Genomic DNA, 14,881 nt, shown 5'->3' with positions numbered 1-14,881 from the left:
CCATCGATTTCAAAGATTGTAGCGTATATTGGTGTCCTGAAATTGTAAATGAAAAATATTGTTTTCTTCTAAATGAAAATAAAGCATTGTCCTGGCTGACTTTGGAAACGTCAAAAATGTAGAAATGAAAAGAAATGGTAGGAGCAGGGAGTTAGCAACTAGATATAGGTAACTTGGTATTCAACTCAAATACTCATTGTGCCCTGTTTTATCCATGTTGTAATATTTATGGGAACCAAATAATTGACCGAGCTTACTAAAAGCGAATGCCATTAGCAATTAAATGCAGGAATTACATTACGAATATTCCCAAGAACAATGAATTTGGTAAGTCTAATCTGTGATCTCTAGAAATTCCGGTATAGGCGATATGCTTGCAACCTGTCACTGCAATATAACAATTTTAAAATTGTTAAGTCTAAGGCCTGAGTGCACGCTTGAGCGTGTAGCGGGGCGGGGTGCTTGTCAAACTATTGAAGCTCACACAGTCAAATGCCCTGAGTCCACGCTGCATAGCGTGAACGCGGGCGAGCCTGCCCCGCTGACCGAGCGCACTAACGGCCCAGCCACGACATTGGTCTAAGCGCGGCAGCGGTGAGCGGCAGCCATAATCAATAATCAATAATCAATAATCATTTATTCATTTGCAAGAATGTAGTACACAAAACAAGTTCTTACAGTATACATTATGTCCCATAGTACATTCTGCTTATCAAAGCATGCAAAGAAGGTGTGCTTAATCTAACTTAATAAATATACAAATATACAAGGTCCTAACAAGTAAAAGATTGTTACACTATTTATTACACACATGTCTAGATATTATCATGATTTCAGAATTTTAAATATTGCAAAATTAAGAATTATTATTTACTACACAAGTCAGTTATTAATGTCTGGATATACTAATGTCAAATTTAGATTAAGATTGAAACATGATACAATATTAAATTAAATATTAAATAATTACATTGCGTTACAATTAAAATATTCCTTAAGGCTGTAGAAGCAATTTTGCTGAAGCCATTCTGTGACTTTCTTCTTAAAGACATGGAAACAGTGTTCTTTAAATTCAAACGGTAGATTATTATAAATTCTAATGCACATATAATATACATTTTTTTGGCTACATACTAGGCGATAAAAGGGTGCTGCGAGTTTATAAGTATACCTATAAGAACGATTTGAGACCTGAGATTGTAATTTAAATAATTGCAAGTTTTGTTTTACAAAAATACAGATTTCCCTTATATATATGCAAGCTAGGGGCAAAATGTTTAATGTTTTGAAGTGTTGCCTGCAGCTTTCCCTATGTCCACCACTACAAATAGCGCGAACACATTTCTTTTGAGCTTTAAAAGCATCTTCAATTTCGGTTGAGTTACCCCAGATTATTAATCCATAGGTAAGGCTCGAATAGACATAACCGTAATATGCGGTGATAGCTGCTTTCTGCGAAACAATTTGTTTTAAGCGTCTTAATGCATAAACGAACCGGTGTAGTTTGTCACAAACGTATTTTACGTGAGATTTATATGTTAACACGTTTTCTAGCCTTAATCCGAGAAACGTTGTAGTGTCGACTTCTTCTATATTTTCTTGCATAAATTCAATGTCAACTGGAGACGGATTAGACTTGTGTGTTTTAAATTGGACAATTTTAGTCTTAGCTAAATTTAACTTAAGATTATTTTTAGATAGCCACTGATGGAGTTTCGCCAATGTAGTATTAATATTATCCTTAAGTGATTCACCTGGGTTGGCTTTAATTATTACCGACGTATCGTCAGCAAACAATATGTATTTGTCAGGTGAGACACTAGGCAGGTCGTTAACGTAAAGCAAAAAGAGAAGCGGACCAAGAACGCTTCCTTGAGGGACACCATTAACATTTTGTTGGTAAGAAGAGCCGTAAGTTTTTAATGTTAATTTTTTTCCACTACCGGTCATACTTGGGATTTCTACACACTGACTTCTATTACTGAGATAGCTTAATATCCAATCATGAGCCTTACCCCTTATTCCGTAACGCTCCAATTTACTAAGAAGTATTTTGTGATTAACTAGGTCGAATGCCTTAGTCATATCAAGAAATAATGTCGCTGTTGATATTTTTCTATCTATACATTCGGTGACATATTTTATTAGGTGAAAACAAGCTAAAGATGTTGAGCTTCTTTTCCGAAACCCATATTGCTCCGGTATTATAATATTATATCTAGTGACAAAATTATCAATTCTGCTATAAATAATCTTTTCAAATACCTTACTCAAGATTGGAATCAACGTAATTGGTCGGTAATTATTTGTGTCTGTAGGATCCCCTTTCTTAAGTATGGGTTTGACAATCGACAATTTAAGTTCTTCGGGGAAGACACCTTCTGAAAACGACAGATTGATCAAATAACTTAAGGGTTCGCTGATGGTTGCTGCACATTCCTTAAGCATTTTTGTGTTTATGCCATCATAGCCTACCGCATTACTGTTGTTTAGCTTCATTATAGTATTATAGACCTCTGTAGTGTCTGTAGGAAATAAGAAGATGCTATGTGGATTATTAATTATACCAGAATATGCATTAAAGTCTACATTTGCTTCGTTGTTTCCTAAGCTTATGAAATAATTATTGAACGCATCACATATCTCATCAGACTTATTAATAATTTTATTCTCAACTACTATTTCTTTAATGTTTAAAGGTGGAGTTTTATCGGTAATATTATCGTTTATTATGTTCCAGGTGGCTTTGCATGTATTTTTATTGGTTTGTATATATCGGTTGTTATTTATTTGTCGGGCTTTGTATATACATTTTCTTAATAAACTTGAATATGTCTTGTAATTGTGTTTGTTTATGACTTTATTAGTCTTAGTATTAATATATTTCAAATATAACTGTCTTTTTGTTACTGTTGACGTTTTTAAACCTTTGGTTAACCACTTCGATTTCCTACCCTTTGTGCTCATTTTTATTCGCACTTTAGGAAAGCATAGGTGGTAGAATAAAGTTAGTGTCTTGTGAAATACACGAAATGCGTTGTTTAGCGATTCCTCTTCATATACTTCGTAGAATGATAACGCAGATAAGCATTCTTTAAATTTGTAGATGTTTTTAATATTATAGTCAGTTTTATATTCGTACCAATGATCAAAGGTCTGTTCAATTTTGCTTTTGAATGTTACTAATTGAGCGGTTTCATGGTCTGAAAGTCCCAGAGTAAGTAATTGGGATTTCACTTGTTTTATGTTGCTAGCTATCTGGTCTATGCATGCGCGTCGTCTAGTTGGGGAATTTATATGTACATTTATATTATGGTTTTTTAGTATGTTCATTAGCATCTCACAGGGTCTATTTTGTTTTAAGAAGTCTACATTCCAGTCGCCACAGAGCACAATCTTGCGTTTTTTATATTTTTTACATAAATACAGTAATAGCACATCTAATTTCAGGTAGAACAAGTCTAAATTACTGTTAGGTATTCTATAAATACAAACAACAACTAAGTTTAACTCAGGTAAAAATGTTCCGCAGCACTCAAAACTATATTTACATGATATTTCATTTAAGTAGCTTATGTTATCGTATTTTACATTGCGTTTTATTAATACACAGGTGCCCCCCCGTCTTTCCGAGTCTCGCGAAAAACTTGTAGCCATTTTGTATCCTTGTAATTTAAAATTGTTTTCGTGACCTCTTTGGATGAATGTTTCGCTAAGGCAGACAATATCAATTTCGTTGTTGTTTTCAGCTAATTCGCCAAGAGCTATCTCCAACTGGTCGAGTTTTGTCTGTGCCCCTGCAATATTTTGATGAAGTATATTTATAGAGTCAACGAAATGTATTAGATTCATTGGCGACGGATGTATGTTCAGTTTGTGTAGTCTGTTCAGAGTTTACACTCGGGTTTACGTCTGGAATTGTAGTGTTCTGTATATCGATTGATGCCCGCTCAGGTAATGTATATGGCTTCCCATTTACGAAGACTTTGTTGTTCCTAACTACAGGATTTAGACCTTTTGAACGAGCATCACTTAAAGTGTCTCTTAATGTTTGTCTATTTTTAAGTTCTTCTTGGTCCATAAATTTTGTAACTGCAAGTCCTGTATTTTTAAAATAGTGGGTATTGTTAAGGATGTAGTTTTTCATTCTTCTGTTTATTAATTCAATTTCAATCGGTCTTCGGTTGCCACGTCTGCCTATTCTTTCTGCACTATTGATGAAACCGTTGATGTCTATACCAAGTATATTGTTAAATACATTACTAATCCTTTCTATTAACATGCATTCGTCTTCTCTTCCATATTCGCTTAGTCCATACAACACTATAGAGTTCTTGATCACGTTGGTATTTATGGTGGAAGAACATTGTATTTGATTTTCAAGTTTTTTATTGACAAGTTCTAAGTCCTGCTGTAATTTCATGTTTTGTGTTTGGAGCCTCTCTATGGTTTCGTTTATGTTGCTAATTTTTTCCTTAAAGATAGACTGTTCTTGTGCAAGTTTAGCTGTACTGTGGTCTACTTCCATTTTAAGATGTGTCATTTTTGTGTTAAATTCATGGATTACTGCTTTCGTGATATTTTCTGTAATTGAATTAGTAAGGCTCACTTTTATGGCTTTAAATTCATTTTTTATAAGGTCACTAAATTTATCATATGTGATTGTGTCTGTAGGTGCGTTGGATTCCCCGTGCCTATTTGTGTCTGGTTGGTATTGCATAACTAGTGATATTTCTCCTGTACTGTTCTCATGTGTGTCCGAGACGGTTGTTATATGAGACTCATCAACAATGGACATATCTGTGATTTCTGTATTGTGTATTTGTGTCATTTGCTGATGCAGGTGCAAATATGCCGGGGAAGCTGGAGTGTCATCATCAATCCGGCGTCGTCTCGTTATATTATCACATCGCGAGCATTTCCAATTAGCTCGCAAGGTGCCCTGATGCTCTCTGTAGTAAGCTGACGTCATATTTAGACAGCGATAGTGGTAGGGATCTTTGCATTCTTTACAAGCAAGTAGTTCACCCCTCTCAATATTCAATGTGCATCCCAAGCAATTCATTGTATATATTTTTATTTGATTATTTTAGTGTGAACCAAAATCAGTTTCTGAACGTAACCTTGCTTAAGGCGATCTTTGTAAACGCTCTCGTTACGTCAGTGTCACATACGACTGTCAATGACAAGTTGTGTTTTAATCAGCTGTTGTTGAGGTAGATCGTGATTGTTTTTGAAATAAAGGATCGTTAATTAAGATTTTGAATGTGTACGTAATTGAGTCTTGGGTTTCCGTGTAATGTTTTTGGATTATAACATAGAACTCACAGTTTTCTGATGGTGCAAAATGTTGATGTGCGGTGGTGAGGTTATGATCTTCACAAGACTTGCTTTTTTGGACACGAAGGATAAGTTTCACGTAAGTTTTTGATTAAAATTTTCGCAGCGATCATTTGTACGTATTAGCGGTTTGACAGCTGTCAACCGTCCCCCATATGTGCGAATGAAAAGTCTCATCGCTGTGTCTCGCTCCAATGTATGGCCGCCGCTCCCCGCTGTCGCGCTTAGACCAATGTCATGGCTGAGCCGTAAGAGTGGCACCGAAACTTGAGCAGTTTTGGAAATACTAACACCCTTATTCATAAACGAACTCTAAGTTATCAAGCCGATAAAGTTCGTTTTCATCACATTTGCTGTTTAAAGGTCTAATTGCATCTACGAGTACTGAAGCATAATGTACTATTTAGTTCCCAAGGGAATAATGGATTTAGTTTTAAAAATTTATACAATCCGTAAATTTCACTCAGAAAAATCGTTATAATTTACAATCTGACAGTATGTTTTCGACTCGCGCTTAACCGCGCGCCTGCGCGAGGCGCCCACCGTTGCCTTGTAACGGGGAGTACAACATTACAGATGCTTCAATGAGAAAAATGAAAAATAAGTAAAAACTATAAATTTAATTTAAATGCAGTATTTTCGTGTTTGCTTTTGCTTCAAAAAGTGTTAGTAAACTTTGTAATCAAAAACAATGGATTTATATGAAGAATCTGATATAGGTGAAGATACCTGCGGCTGTCGCGAGTTATTGACACTTGTTGTCAAAATCCCCCTTACCTACCTTGTTGCACAATGTACTCTATTGTCCTTTTCTATCACACTTGATAACTTTAGAGTACGTTTGTTAGAGTGGATTAGAGTTTATGTAGGAACGTGTTTTTGGGTGGTTCACCTGGCATTGCTGTTGGCGCTGGTCTCGGCGGGCGGCTCCTTGGGCTTGGGCGCCTCCTCGTCTGACTCCGACATGCTGTAGTCGGGTTCCGGGATCGGCGGCGCTGGCGTTGAGTTCTGTAACACCATTTGTTGAAAATTACGCTAATTTTCTCAAGGTTGACTTGATCTTTCGATCCGAAGATGAATTATAGAGCAGATGAGAATATCAGGAAAGGGTTTTCACATTATCCGGTCCGATATCGGATGGCGGAAGAATTGCAATGGAAAAAATTCAAGATGGCTCCTGTAATGTATGGCATATCGGTCCGATATCCGATATAGGATCGGATAATGTGAAAACGCACTTAGGGCTCGCTAATAGATGGGCAGGTCTGCTGTAATTGTTTGGAGGATGGGTGTCCTGTCGGTAGTTTCCCAAGAATACCTATCTACTGAATGTGTATTGTAGTGGGCGGCGAGAGAATGGGATAGGTAGTGTTTTCGACCTTTTTATAATTTGTCATAGCTTAGTCTTTGTAGTTTCGTATACTTAATCTTTGTTTGCGAATGTGTGGGCTTCGATTTTTTGTATATATTAGACAGCTGTGGATCGGTTATTTCGTAAAACTCAATTGAGCGGCAAATGGTCAATGTAGACGTGCCTCGATTTAGACAGCACACTATCGAGAGAAACGTACGCGCGTGCAACTGCGTATAAGGGAGTTACTTCGCGATGCTCTATTTCTGGATCATCTCCGCTAAATTTCATTCGAGTGGTCGTAGGATAAATAAAATTTTAAATATTGGGGACACCTTACACAGATCAACTTAGCCCCAAACTAAAGCAAAGCTTGTACTATGGGTGCTAGGCGACGATATACATACTTAAATAGATAAATACATACTTATATACATAGAAAACATCCATGACTCAGGAACAAATATCTGTGCTCATCACACAAATAAATGCCCTTACCGGGATTCGAACCCAGGACCGCGGCTTAGCAGGCAGGGTCACTACCGACTGAGCCAGACCGGTCGTCGATAAGATAAGAGAGTTACAGTAATGCGTGTACCTGTCGCACGACGCCGTGCGCGTTGAACGGCTGCGCGTAGTGCGCCGCCTCCTCCGCCGAGTGCGCGCGCGCCGGGCCCGCCCACGACCGCAGCGACGCCGATTTTCGAACCTACATTTGAAATTATAGCTCGGGTTAACCATTCTATATGGAATTTGACAGATGACAGCCCACTAACCCTGAGTTAAGTGGTTGGTGCAAGTGGGCCTTAGAGTACTGCAGAGAACAACATTGTTCGGAGTAAAATCCTCAAGAATTTCAATAATGAACAAAAAAGTCTTATATGGCCATACATTCTTAAGTAGTTTGAGTTATCGTCTCAGAATACATAAAAGTACAAGTACAGAACGCTCACTGTCAACGGACTGCATGCGACATTGAGTTCTATTGCGCGGCAAAAAAGTCGTCAAACTTTTCGAGGCCGTCGGAACGTATGATAGAAACGCGACTGAGCGAGTCGCCCTGGTATCGTGAAGCTCAGTGGCGCGGCTCCTCGCGCTGCCTCGATGTTGCCCCCTCCGGCCACTCACGCGATTATCGCACTAGGTCGTTGCCGGCCCGCCGACTTGCGCCAAAAAACCGATAGGGAGCGGTGGGCATGACGAGTAGCGCGGCCACATTATGCCTCTGCCTACTTCCCACGCCGCTCGTCTCGTGTGTGGCAGAGGTATATGATTTGCCTTACCGTGGCCGGGGCGGCCTGTCGGTAGGCGACGGGCCCGAGGTCGCGGGGCGAGGCGTAGAGCTTGGCGCTGTCGCTGGGGCGGAACGACGACGCGGGCGCGCCCGGCGGCGGCGGCGGGTGTGCGGGTATCACAGATCAATACAACAAGATGGCCCTTACAGGGCGACTCGCGGTCACCAAGCATACGACAAATCAGGTTTATAAAAGTTTGAACGCGTGCGACACCGATCAGTAGCGCCCAAGTATACGACCCGCTAACAGTGTCCGTGTCCGCTCGGGAAAAAATCTTAAATAATCAATTTTGGTTGCAAACAATGGTCTCTTACAGCATAAAGTGGTGTGGCAAGTCTTCTAACACTTCTACATGTAAAAAAGATGGAACAACATTCCACAGTTAAGTCAAATTAATTATTTTGTTGAATATTGTTTATTGTCCGCGGAGTTCATTTATACTGGTCAATATGGTTGTGCTGAGCGGCGCCGAGGCGCGTCCATCCCTCTTTACCGAGTTAACAATGTGATATGCTATCCCTTTCACGTAAACGACTAGGCATGGGGCCATGTTAGTTTATGTCTGTTGCGGGAACTTCGTACTGCCGTTCGTACCATGTGCTACCATTTTATGAAATATAAAAGAAAGCAGATTTGTAATAGTGAATAATTATCTAGAATCTGTAGAGTCTGTAGTGGTATTTAGTTCATTGATTAGTTTAGAATATTTAGTTGGTTATTTAACTTAGTAAACGTAAGTAAAAATGCACAGTTTAGTTATTAGTTACTAGAATGATTTTTATTGAGATGCTATCACAATTATCATCCTCCTTGCGTTATCCCGGCATCGGCATTCGCCACGGCTCATGGGAGCCTGGGGTCCGCTTTGGAAACTACTACCAAGATTTGGCGTAGGCACTAGTTTTATGAAAGCGACTGCCATCTGACCTTCCAACCCGAAGGGTAACTAGGCCTTATTATAATTTAATTATAATATTATAATTTGTTGCAAAACAAATTCACCACAGTACTGGTACCGGTACCATTGTCTATAATAGACATGTCCCATTCCCATCCCTACTGCTAATCATAAAGGCGCGCCATTATTTGAAACGACCAATGGCAGCACCGTGCGCGCCCGCCTCACCCCGCAAGGATTGGTGATTTGCGTCTCGAACAATATCGCTTGCATTTGGCTTCTAGTGGGGTGTTCTGTGGCGGGTATGAACAAGTGGACTCACCGTGCCCGGGGCGGCCTGTCGGTAGGCGACGGGCCCGAGGTCGCGGGGCGAGGCGTAGAGCTTGGCGCTGTCGCTGGGGCGGAACGACGACGCGGGCGCGCCCGGCGGCGGCGGCGGGTGTGCGGGTATGAACAAGTGGACTCACCGTGCCCGGGGCGGCCTGTCGGTAGGCGACGGGCCCGAGGTCGCGGGGCGAGGCGTAGAGCTTGGCGCTGTCGCTGGGGCGGAACGACGACGCGGGCGCGCCCGGCGGCGGCGGCGGGTGTGCGGGTATGAACAAGTGGACTCACCGTGCCCGGGGCGGCCTGTCGGTAGGCGACGGGCCCGAGGTCGCGGGGCGAGGCGTAGAGCTTGGCGCTGTCGCTGGGGCGGAACGACGACGCGGGCGCGCCCGGCGGCGGCGGCGGGTGTGCGGGTATGAACAAGTGGACTCACCGTGCCCGGGGCGGCCTGTCGGTAGGCGACGGGCCCGAGGTCGCGGGGCGAGGCGTAGAGCTTGGCGCTGTCGCTGGGGCGGAACGACGACGCGGGCGCGCCTGGCGGCGGCGGCGGGTGTGCGGGTATGAACAAGTGGACTCACCGTGCCCGGGGCGGCCTGTCGGTAGGCGACGGGCCCGAGGTCGCGGGGCGAGGCGTAGAGCTTGGCGCTGTCGCTGGGGCGGAACGACGACGCGGGCGCGCCCGGCGGCGGCGGCGGGTGTGCGGGTATGAACAAGTGGACTCACCGTGCCCGGGGCGGCCTGTCGGTAGGCGACGGGCCCGAGGTCGCGGGGCGAGGCGTAGAGCTTGGCGCTGTCGCTGGGGCGGAACGACGACGCGGGCGCGCCCGGCGGCGGCGGCGGGTGTGCGGGTATGAACAAGTGGACTCACCGTGCCCGGGGCGGCCTGTCGGTAGGCGACGGGCCCGAGGTCGCGGGGCGAGGCGTAGAGCTTGGCGCTGTCGCTGGGGCGGAACGACGACGCGGGCGCGCCCGGCGGCGGCGGCGGGTGTGCGGGTATGAACAAGTGGACTCACCGTGCCCGGGGCGGCCTGTCGGTAGGCGACGGGCCCGAGGTCGCGGGGCGAGGCGTAGAGCTTGGCGCTGTCGCTGGGGCGGAACGACGACGCGGGCGCGCCCGGCGGCGGCGGCGGGTGTGCGGGTATGAACAAGTGGACTCACCGTGCCCGGGGCGGCCTGTCGGTAGGCGACGGGCCCGAGGTCGCGGGGCGAGGCGTAGAGCTTGGCGCTGTCGCTGGGGCGGAACGACGACGCGGGCGCGCCCGGCGGCGGCGGCGGGTGTGCGGGTATGAACAAGTGGACTCACCGTGCCCGGGGCGGCCTGTCGGTAGGCGACGGGCCCGAGGTCGCGGGGCGAGGCGTAGAGCTTGGCGCTGTCGCTGGGGCGGAACGACGACGCGGGCGCGCCCGGCGGCGGCGGCGGCGGGTGCGCGGGCGGCGGCACGCGCCCCGGACCTGTCATGGAACGGTTGCTTAACATACACAATATAATCCGTTGCTTCTGGAAACTTATGTATGAAAATGTTGGCATAATTAATGGAAGATTTTTTTTGATTGGGATATGTACATTACAGGCCGAAGTTATTTTTCATCAACCCTCCCCATCCCTCGCCCCTCTGCGTCACCCCTCTTCCCCCCTTAAATAGCCGAAAATGCGGTTTTTCGCGATTTCTGACAAAACCGTTGTAGATACAGAAAGAGCGTGTAGGAAAAAAGTAATCCTTGATAAATTTACTACAAATCGTTCATTGACACTTTGGTTCTAGCACTTATAGGTTTCGCGTGATCCATCACGAAAATTGGTCCTTTACTGCAATTTTCTTTAGTGAATGTTAAGTTTTCTCCCAAATTGCTTACGAAATCTGTTTGATATTACTAAAATATTATAAACTGAAAATGAATTTCAGGGGGAAAAATCACTACCATGGGTGGGACTTGAACTCACGGCTACTGGATTGATACTCCAGGGCTCTACCAACAGCTACCAAAAGCTCATCCCCAGTCATAGATACACTATATAGATCAATGGTACTCCTAGCGACTACTACCGTGATACCATAGACTAAACTAAATAAAGGAAGACGTGTAACTCAGTACATCGTTTTATATGTTTGACTCGTAAAACAATAGATGGCATTACTATACTCTCGCGACAAATGGTATTGTTCAATTCACGAAATAATTTCATTTAAATGACCTAAGTCGTATTATTTCAAAATTTGGAACATGATCGTACAACATTATCACTATATAACACCGAAATTAACAAAAACAATTAAGTCATTTTTTACCAATCGGGTACTTGAATCAGATTCAATTCATGGGAAGTGTTTTGTACGTTTGATGACTAATAGCAAACATTATAATCCGGTAGATGGCGCGTATGCAAGATGCACAACACTGCATGCTAAACAAAGTTGGCATATTGAAGATAAGTTTTAAATTCAATTTATTTATTGTTCGAATGTGAGTAGTTAAAATCGCTGTCAATAGAAATTGCCAACAATGTAAACAAACCATTATACAAAATATCAATATTTTAGCACAATTTTATTATTTCAAAGGTTGGATTTAGCCAGTATCTGATGAGTTAGAATGAAAATTAAAGACATTTTGACAACGTACAAGGTTTGTTTACATTGTTCACAAATTCTATTGACGGCGACTTTATAAATGATGAATTGATGATAGGGTTAGTATTTTGTAACATCACAATCTGCCAGAATTTGGCGTACAATACTCTTGACTCTCAATATGCACATTCATTATCATTAGTATTTGTTTTTTTTTTTGCACAAGTTTTAACGATTATTCTAAATTATCTTGGACGTACATCCCAGAATAGGCAAAATATGCTACGTAAAATATTACAACCCTAAGTGCGGATGTCAGGAAGGATTTCAAAGGCGAAAATCAAAAATGGCGGCTTAAATATATGGGATATCGGTCCTGCATCCGATATCGGATCGTATAATGTGAAAACGCACTAAGACGGAAGTATTACTTTCAGATTATTTTATTTTTATTACTATAAAAATGTTTTACCACAAACAGCTACATATATCAGCACGACAGAGTCAGATGGCACTATTATCAGAATAAGACAGAAGTTGTACGATTTGCGGCTAATTTATGATCAACATTCATCATTTCATCATCGATTTTTTTAAATATATGAATGTGGAATAAAACAATATATTTATAAGTCAATTTTATTAATTAAATTCTTTGAAAAGTTTCTTAATTATCATGCTAAGTGTTGAAATGCATTGAAATATTTATTTTCAGTACAGATGGTGTTTTTTTTTACGCACTAGTGCGAGAAGTGGTTCATTACGAGTATATGTCAGGTCTAAACTTCGGAGGGCCATCTGTACTGAAAAACGTCGTACGATACACGTGCGAAAAGGAAATTCGTAACTCGTGTCGATTTTTACGCACTTGTATCGTAATGCACTATTTCCAAGTAGGCATATTACAATGATATGAACGTCAAATAAAGCTACGCCGGCTTTAACCCTACGCCTCAGCCACTTTTTTTCAAAATACACATGCAAAAGTATTCATAAAGAAAATATTAACAGACTGCTCTATGGAAATTAATTTCAATAAATTATACAAAGTACAAAGCTACTATGCTTAATAAGAGATGTTAGAGATACTGTATAGAGTCTCTAAGTGTCAAGGTATATCTAAAAAAATAAAAAAAATATACATGATGAAGAAAAAAAAAACGAACTGATACAAATAAAAAATAACTAAAATAACTTTAGAGTTTTAAAAGACTCTTGATGTCTCAACTAAAGAAAAAATATATATAATGCCGCCGCGGGGCGGAGCGGCGGCGGGGGCCGGCGGCCGAGGCTCAGGCTCGGCGATCAGCCACGACAGCGCCAGCTGCAGAAGGCTCGGCGGTCAGCCGCGACAGCGCCAGCTGCAGGAGGCTCGGCGGCCAGCCGCGACAGCGCCAGCTGCAGAAGGCTCGACGGCGACGGAGCCGGCGCGACGGCGCACGGGCGCGGGCTTGTGGGAGCGGGGCTAAGCCGGCTCGGGCGCGGCTCGAACAAGCGGGCGCAGGCGAGTCCATGCACACAGGGTACACGCTCGATGGATCTAGAACGTTATTCACAAAAGATGTACTCGTGTAATGCTTTACTTGTCAGTTCATACCTATTATTCAGGTCTTTTAGTTTCAATTCTAATTTGTGAAATTCATCGGAGCGATGGTTCAACTCCTGTGCTGTCAGGTCAAGTTGGTATTGACAGTTTAGAAGCTCATCGCTTAAGGCAGCTGTTACATTTTGATGTATTTTGAATTTGCTTAGCTTTAGATATTTTTTAATTTTATTTGACCCTTTCAACGTCACTCTGGGATCACTGCCGCCCTCTATGTGCACAGACTGTTTTAAATCTACAGGGTCTTTCATTGGGGAGCATGATGCACTGTCATGAACCACATCTAAATCAAATATATTATATTCAGCAAATATACTTAAATTGTTTTCAGCCAGAGCGGAGTTCCCGGAGCAATACTTGCAATACCATTTTGAATCCGACTCCTGCAGTTGCTGCTCGAGGTCCCGGATGCGTTGTAATGCCTGCTCATGTATCTCTTGGCATTGCTGGAACCGATCAATGACTGCCTAGAGGTCATCCCGTTGTCCTTGCAGGTCTTCATACTTGACATCTTGGTTGGCTGATTGCTGATTTTTGAGGCTTGTGTTACTTGACATCTTGGTTGGCTGATTGCTGATTTTTGAGGCTTGTGTTTGTTTCATTCTAGCCACCATCACATCCCGGTGTGTTGTAACCTTGCTAGTTTGTTCTGTAACATTATTCATCATGTGAGATATTGAAGCCTAAATGTATTGTTAAAATATATTAAATAGGGCTTATAACAGGATATAATGTGATTAAGATACAAGAATATGGAACCACAGCCTTGATTTTGTTAACAAGATTTCATATAACAAACTTTGTAATTCACTTTGTTGCAAGTTACACGGGATAGCAGTGAGTAAGGTTTTATTATCTCGAGTTGGTTTAACAAAGAAAATGTAAATATGGAAGTTAAAATACTATTATGTACTTCAAATGTTTACAAACAGAAAACACAAAAATAACCTATGACAGTTACTAGTTCTAGACAAATAATCTGAAAAACTACACTTAAATATTAAGTAAGCTATACCCATCTGTAAAAAACGCTAATTAATTATAATTTTAAATCTTGAACGCTACTCCGTTGACGGTTGGCGTAGTTTTTTCGTCAATATTTGGCTTCTTAGGCTGCATGAAAACTTATGATAACACTTTCTCATTTTAATTAAAATACGATACATCACTGTAATTCCTTATATTTTACATTTTTAATATTTATAACACATTATTGAAATGATATACGCACGAAGCTTGAATTTGACGTTTAACCCGGTCGGTGTTGCCAGTCCAGGCGTTGGTATCTCCTGCGAATTGCAAAGTATGCGTTAGGGCCCGCACAGACGGGTGACTCAATTTTTTTGTCTGCGGAGATCGGTCTATGGGCTAGTATGAAAGTGCGCACACGTTGCGACGCAACCTTTTTGTCTGCGGGTTCGACGAGTGACGACAAGCCTGCGACGTAACTGTCTCATTCTCTATATGTTTCAATGCAAGTGCGCACACGGTGACAAAATA

The 14,881-nt window shown here is 42.4% G+C and overlaps 1 protein-coding gene across 1 annotated transcript in view; it reads right to left on the bottom strand.

Moving 5' to 3' along the window:
• The window catches only part of LOC125229125 (SH3 and multiple ankyrin repeat domains protein 3), a 216,151-nt gene that overhangs the window by 4,591 nt on the left and 196,679 nt on the right, over positions 1–14,881 (bottom strand). Inside the window, exons 20-24 of the mRNA XM_048133904.1 lie at positions 10,367–10,660; positions 9,787–10,071; positions 9,351–9,742; positions 7,290–7,400; positions 6,233–6,348 (exon numbers count right to left, since the gene is read on the bottom strand). Of these exons, the coding sequence (XP_047989861.1) occupies positions 6,233–6,348; positions 7,290–7,400; positions 9,351–9,742; positions 9,787–10,071; positions 10,367–10,660 (1,198 nt within the window). The remainder of the gene's footprint in view (positions 1–6,232; positions 6,349–7,289; positions 7,401–9,350; positions 9,743–9,786; positions 10,072–10,366; positions 10,661–14,881) is intronic.

This window comes from Leguminivora glycinivorella, chromosome 8 (assembly GCF_023078275.1).
Source record: "Leguminivora glycinivorella isolate SPB_JAAS2020 chromosome 8, LegGlyc_1.1, whole genome shotgun sequence".
Classification (NCBI taxonomy): Eukaryota; Metazoa; Arthropoda; class Insecta; order Lepidoptera; family Tortricidae; genus Leguminivora; species Leguminivora glycinivorella.
The sequence above is the reverse complement of the archived record's forward strand: the minus strand, read 5'-3'. Positions and strand labels throughout refer to the sequence as shown.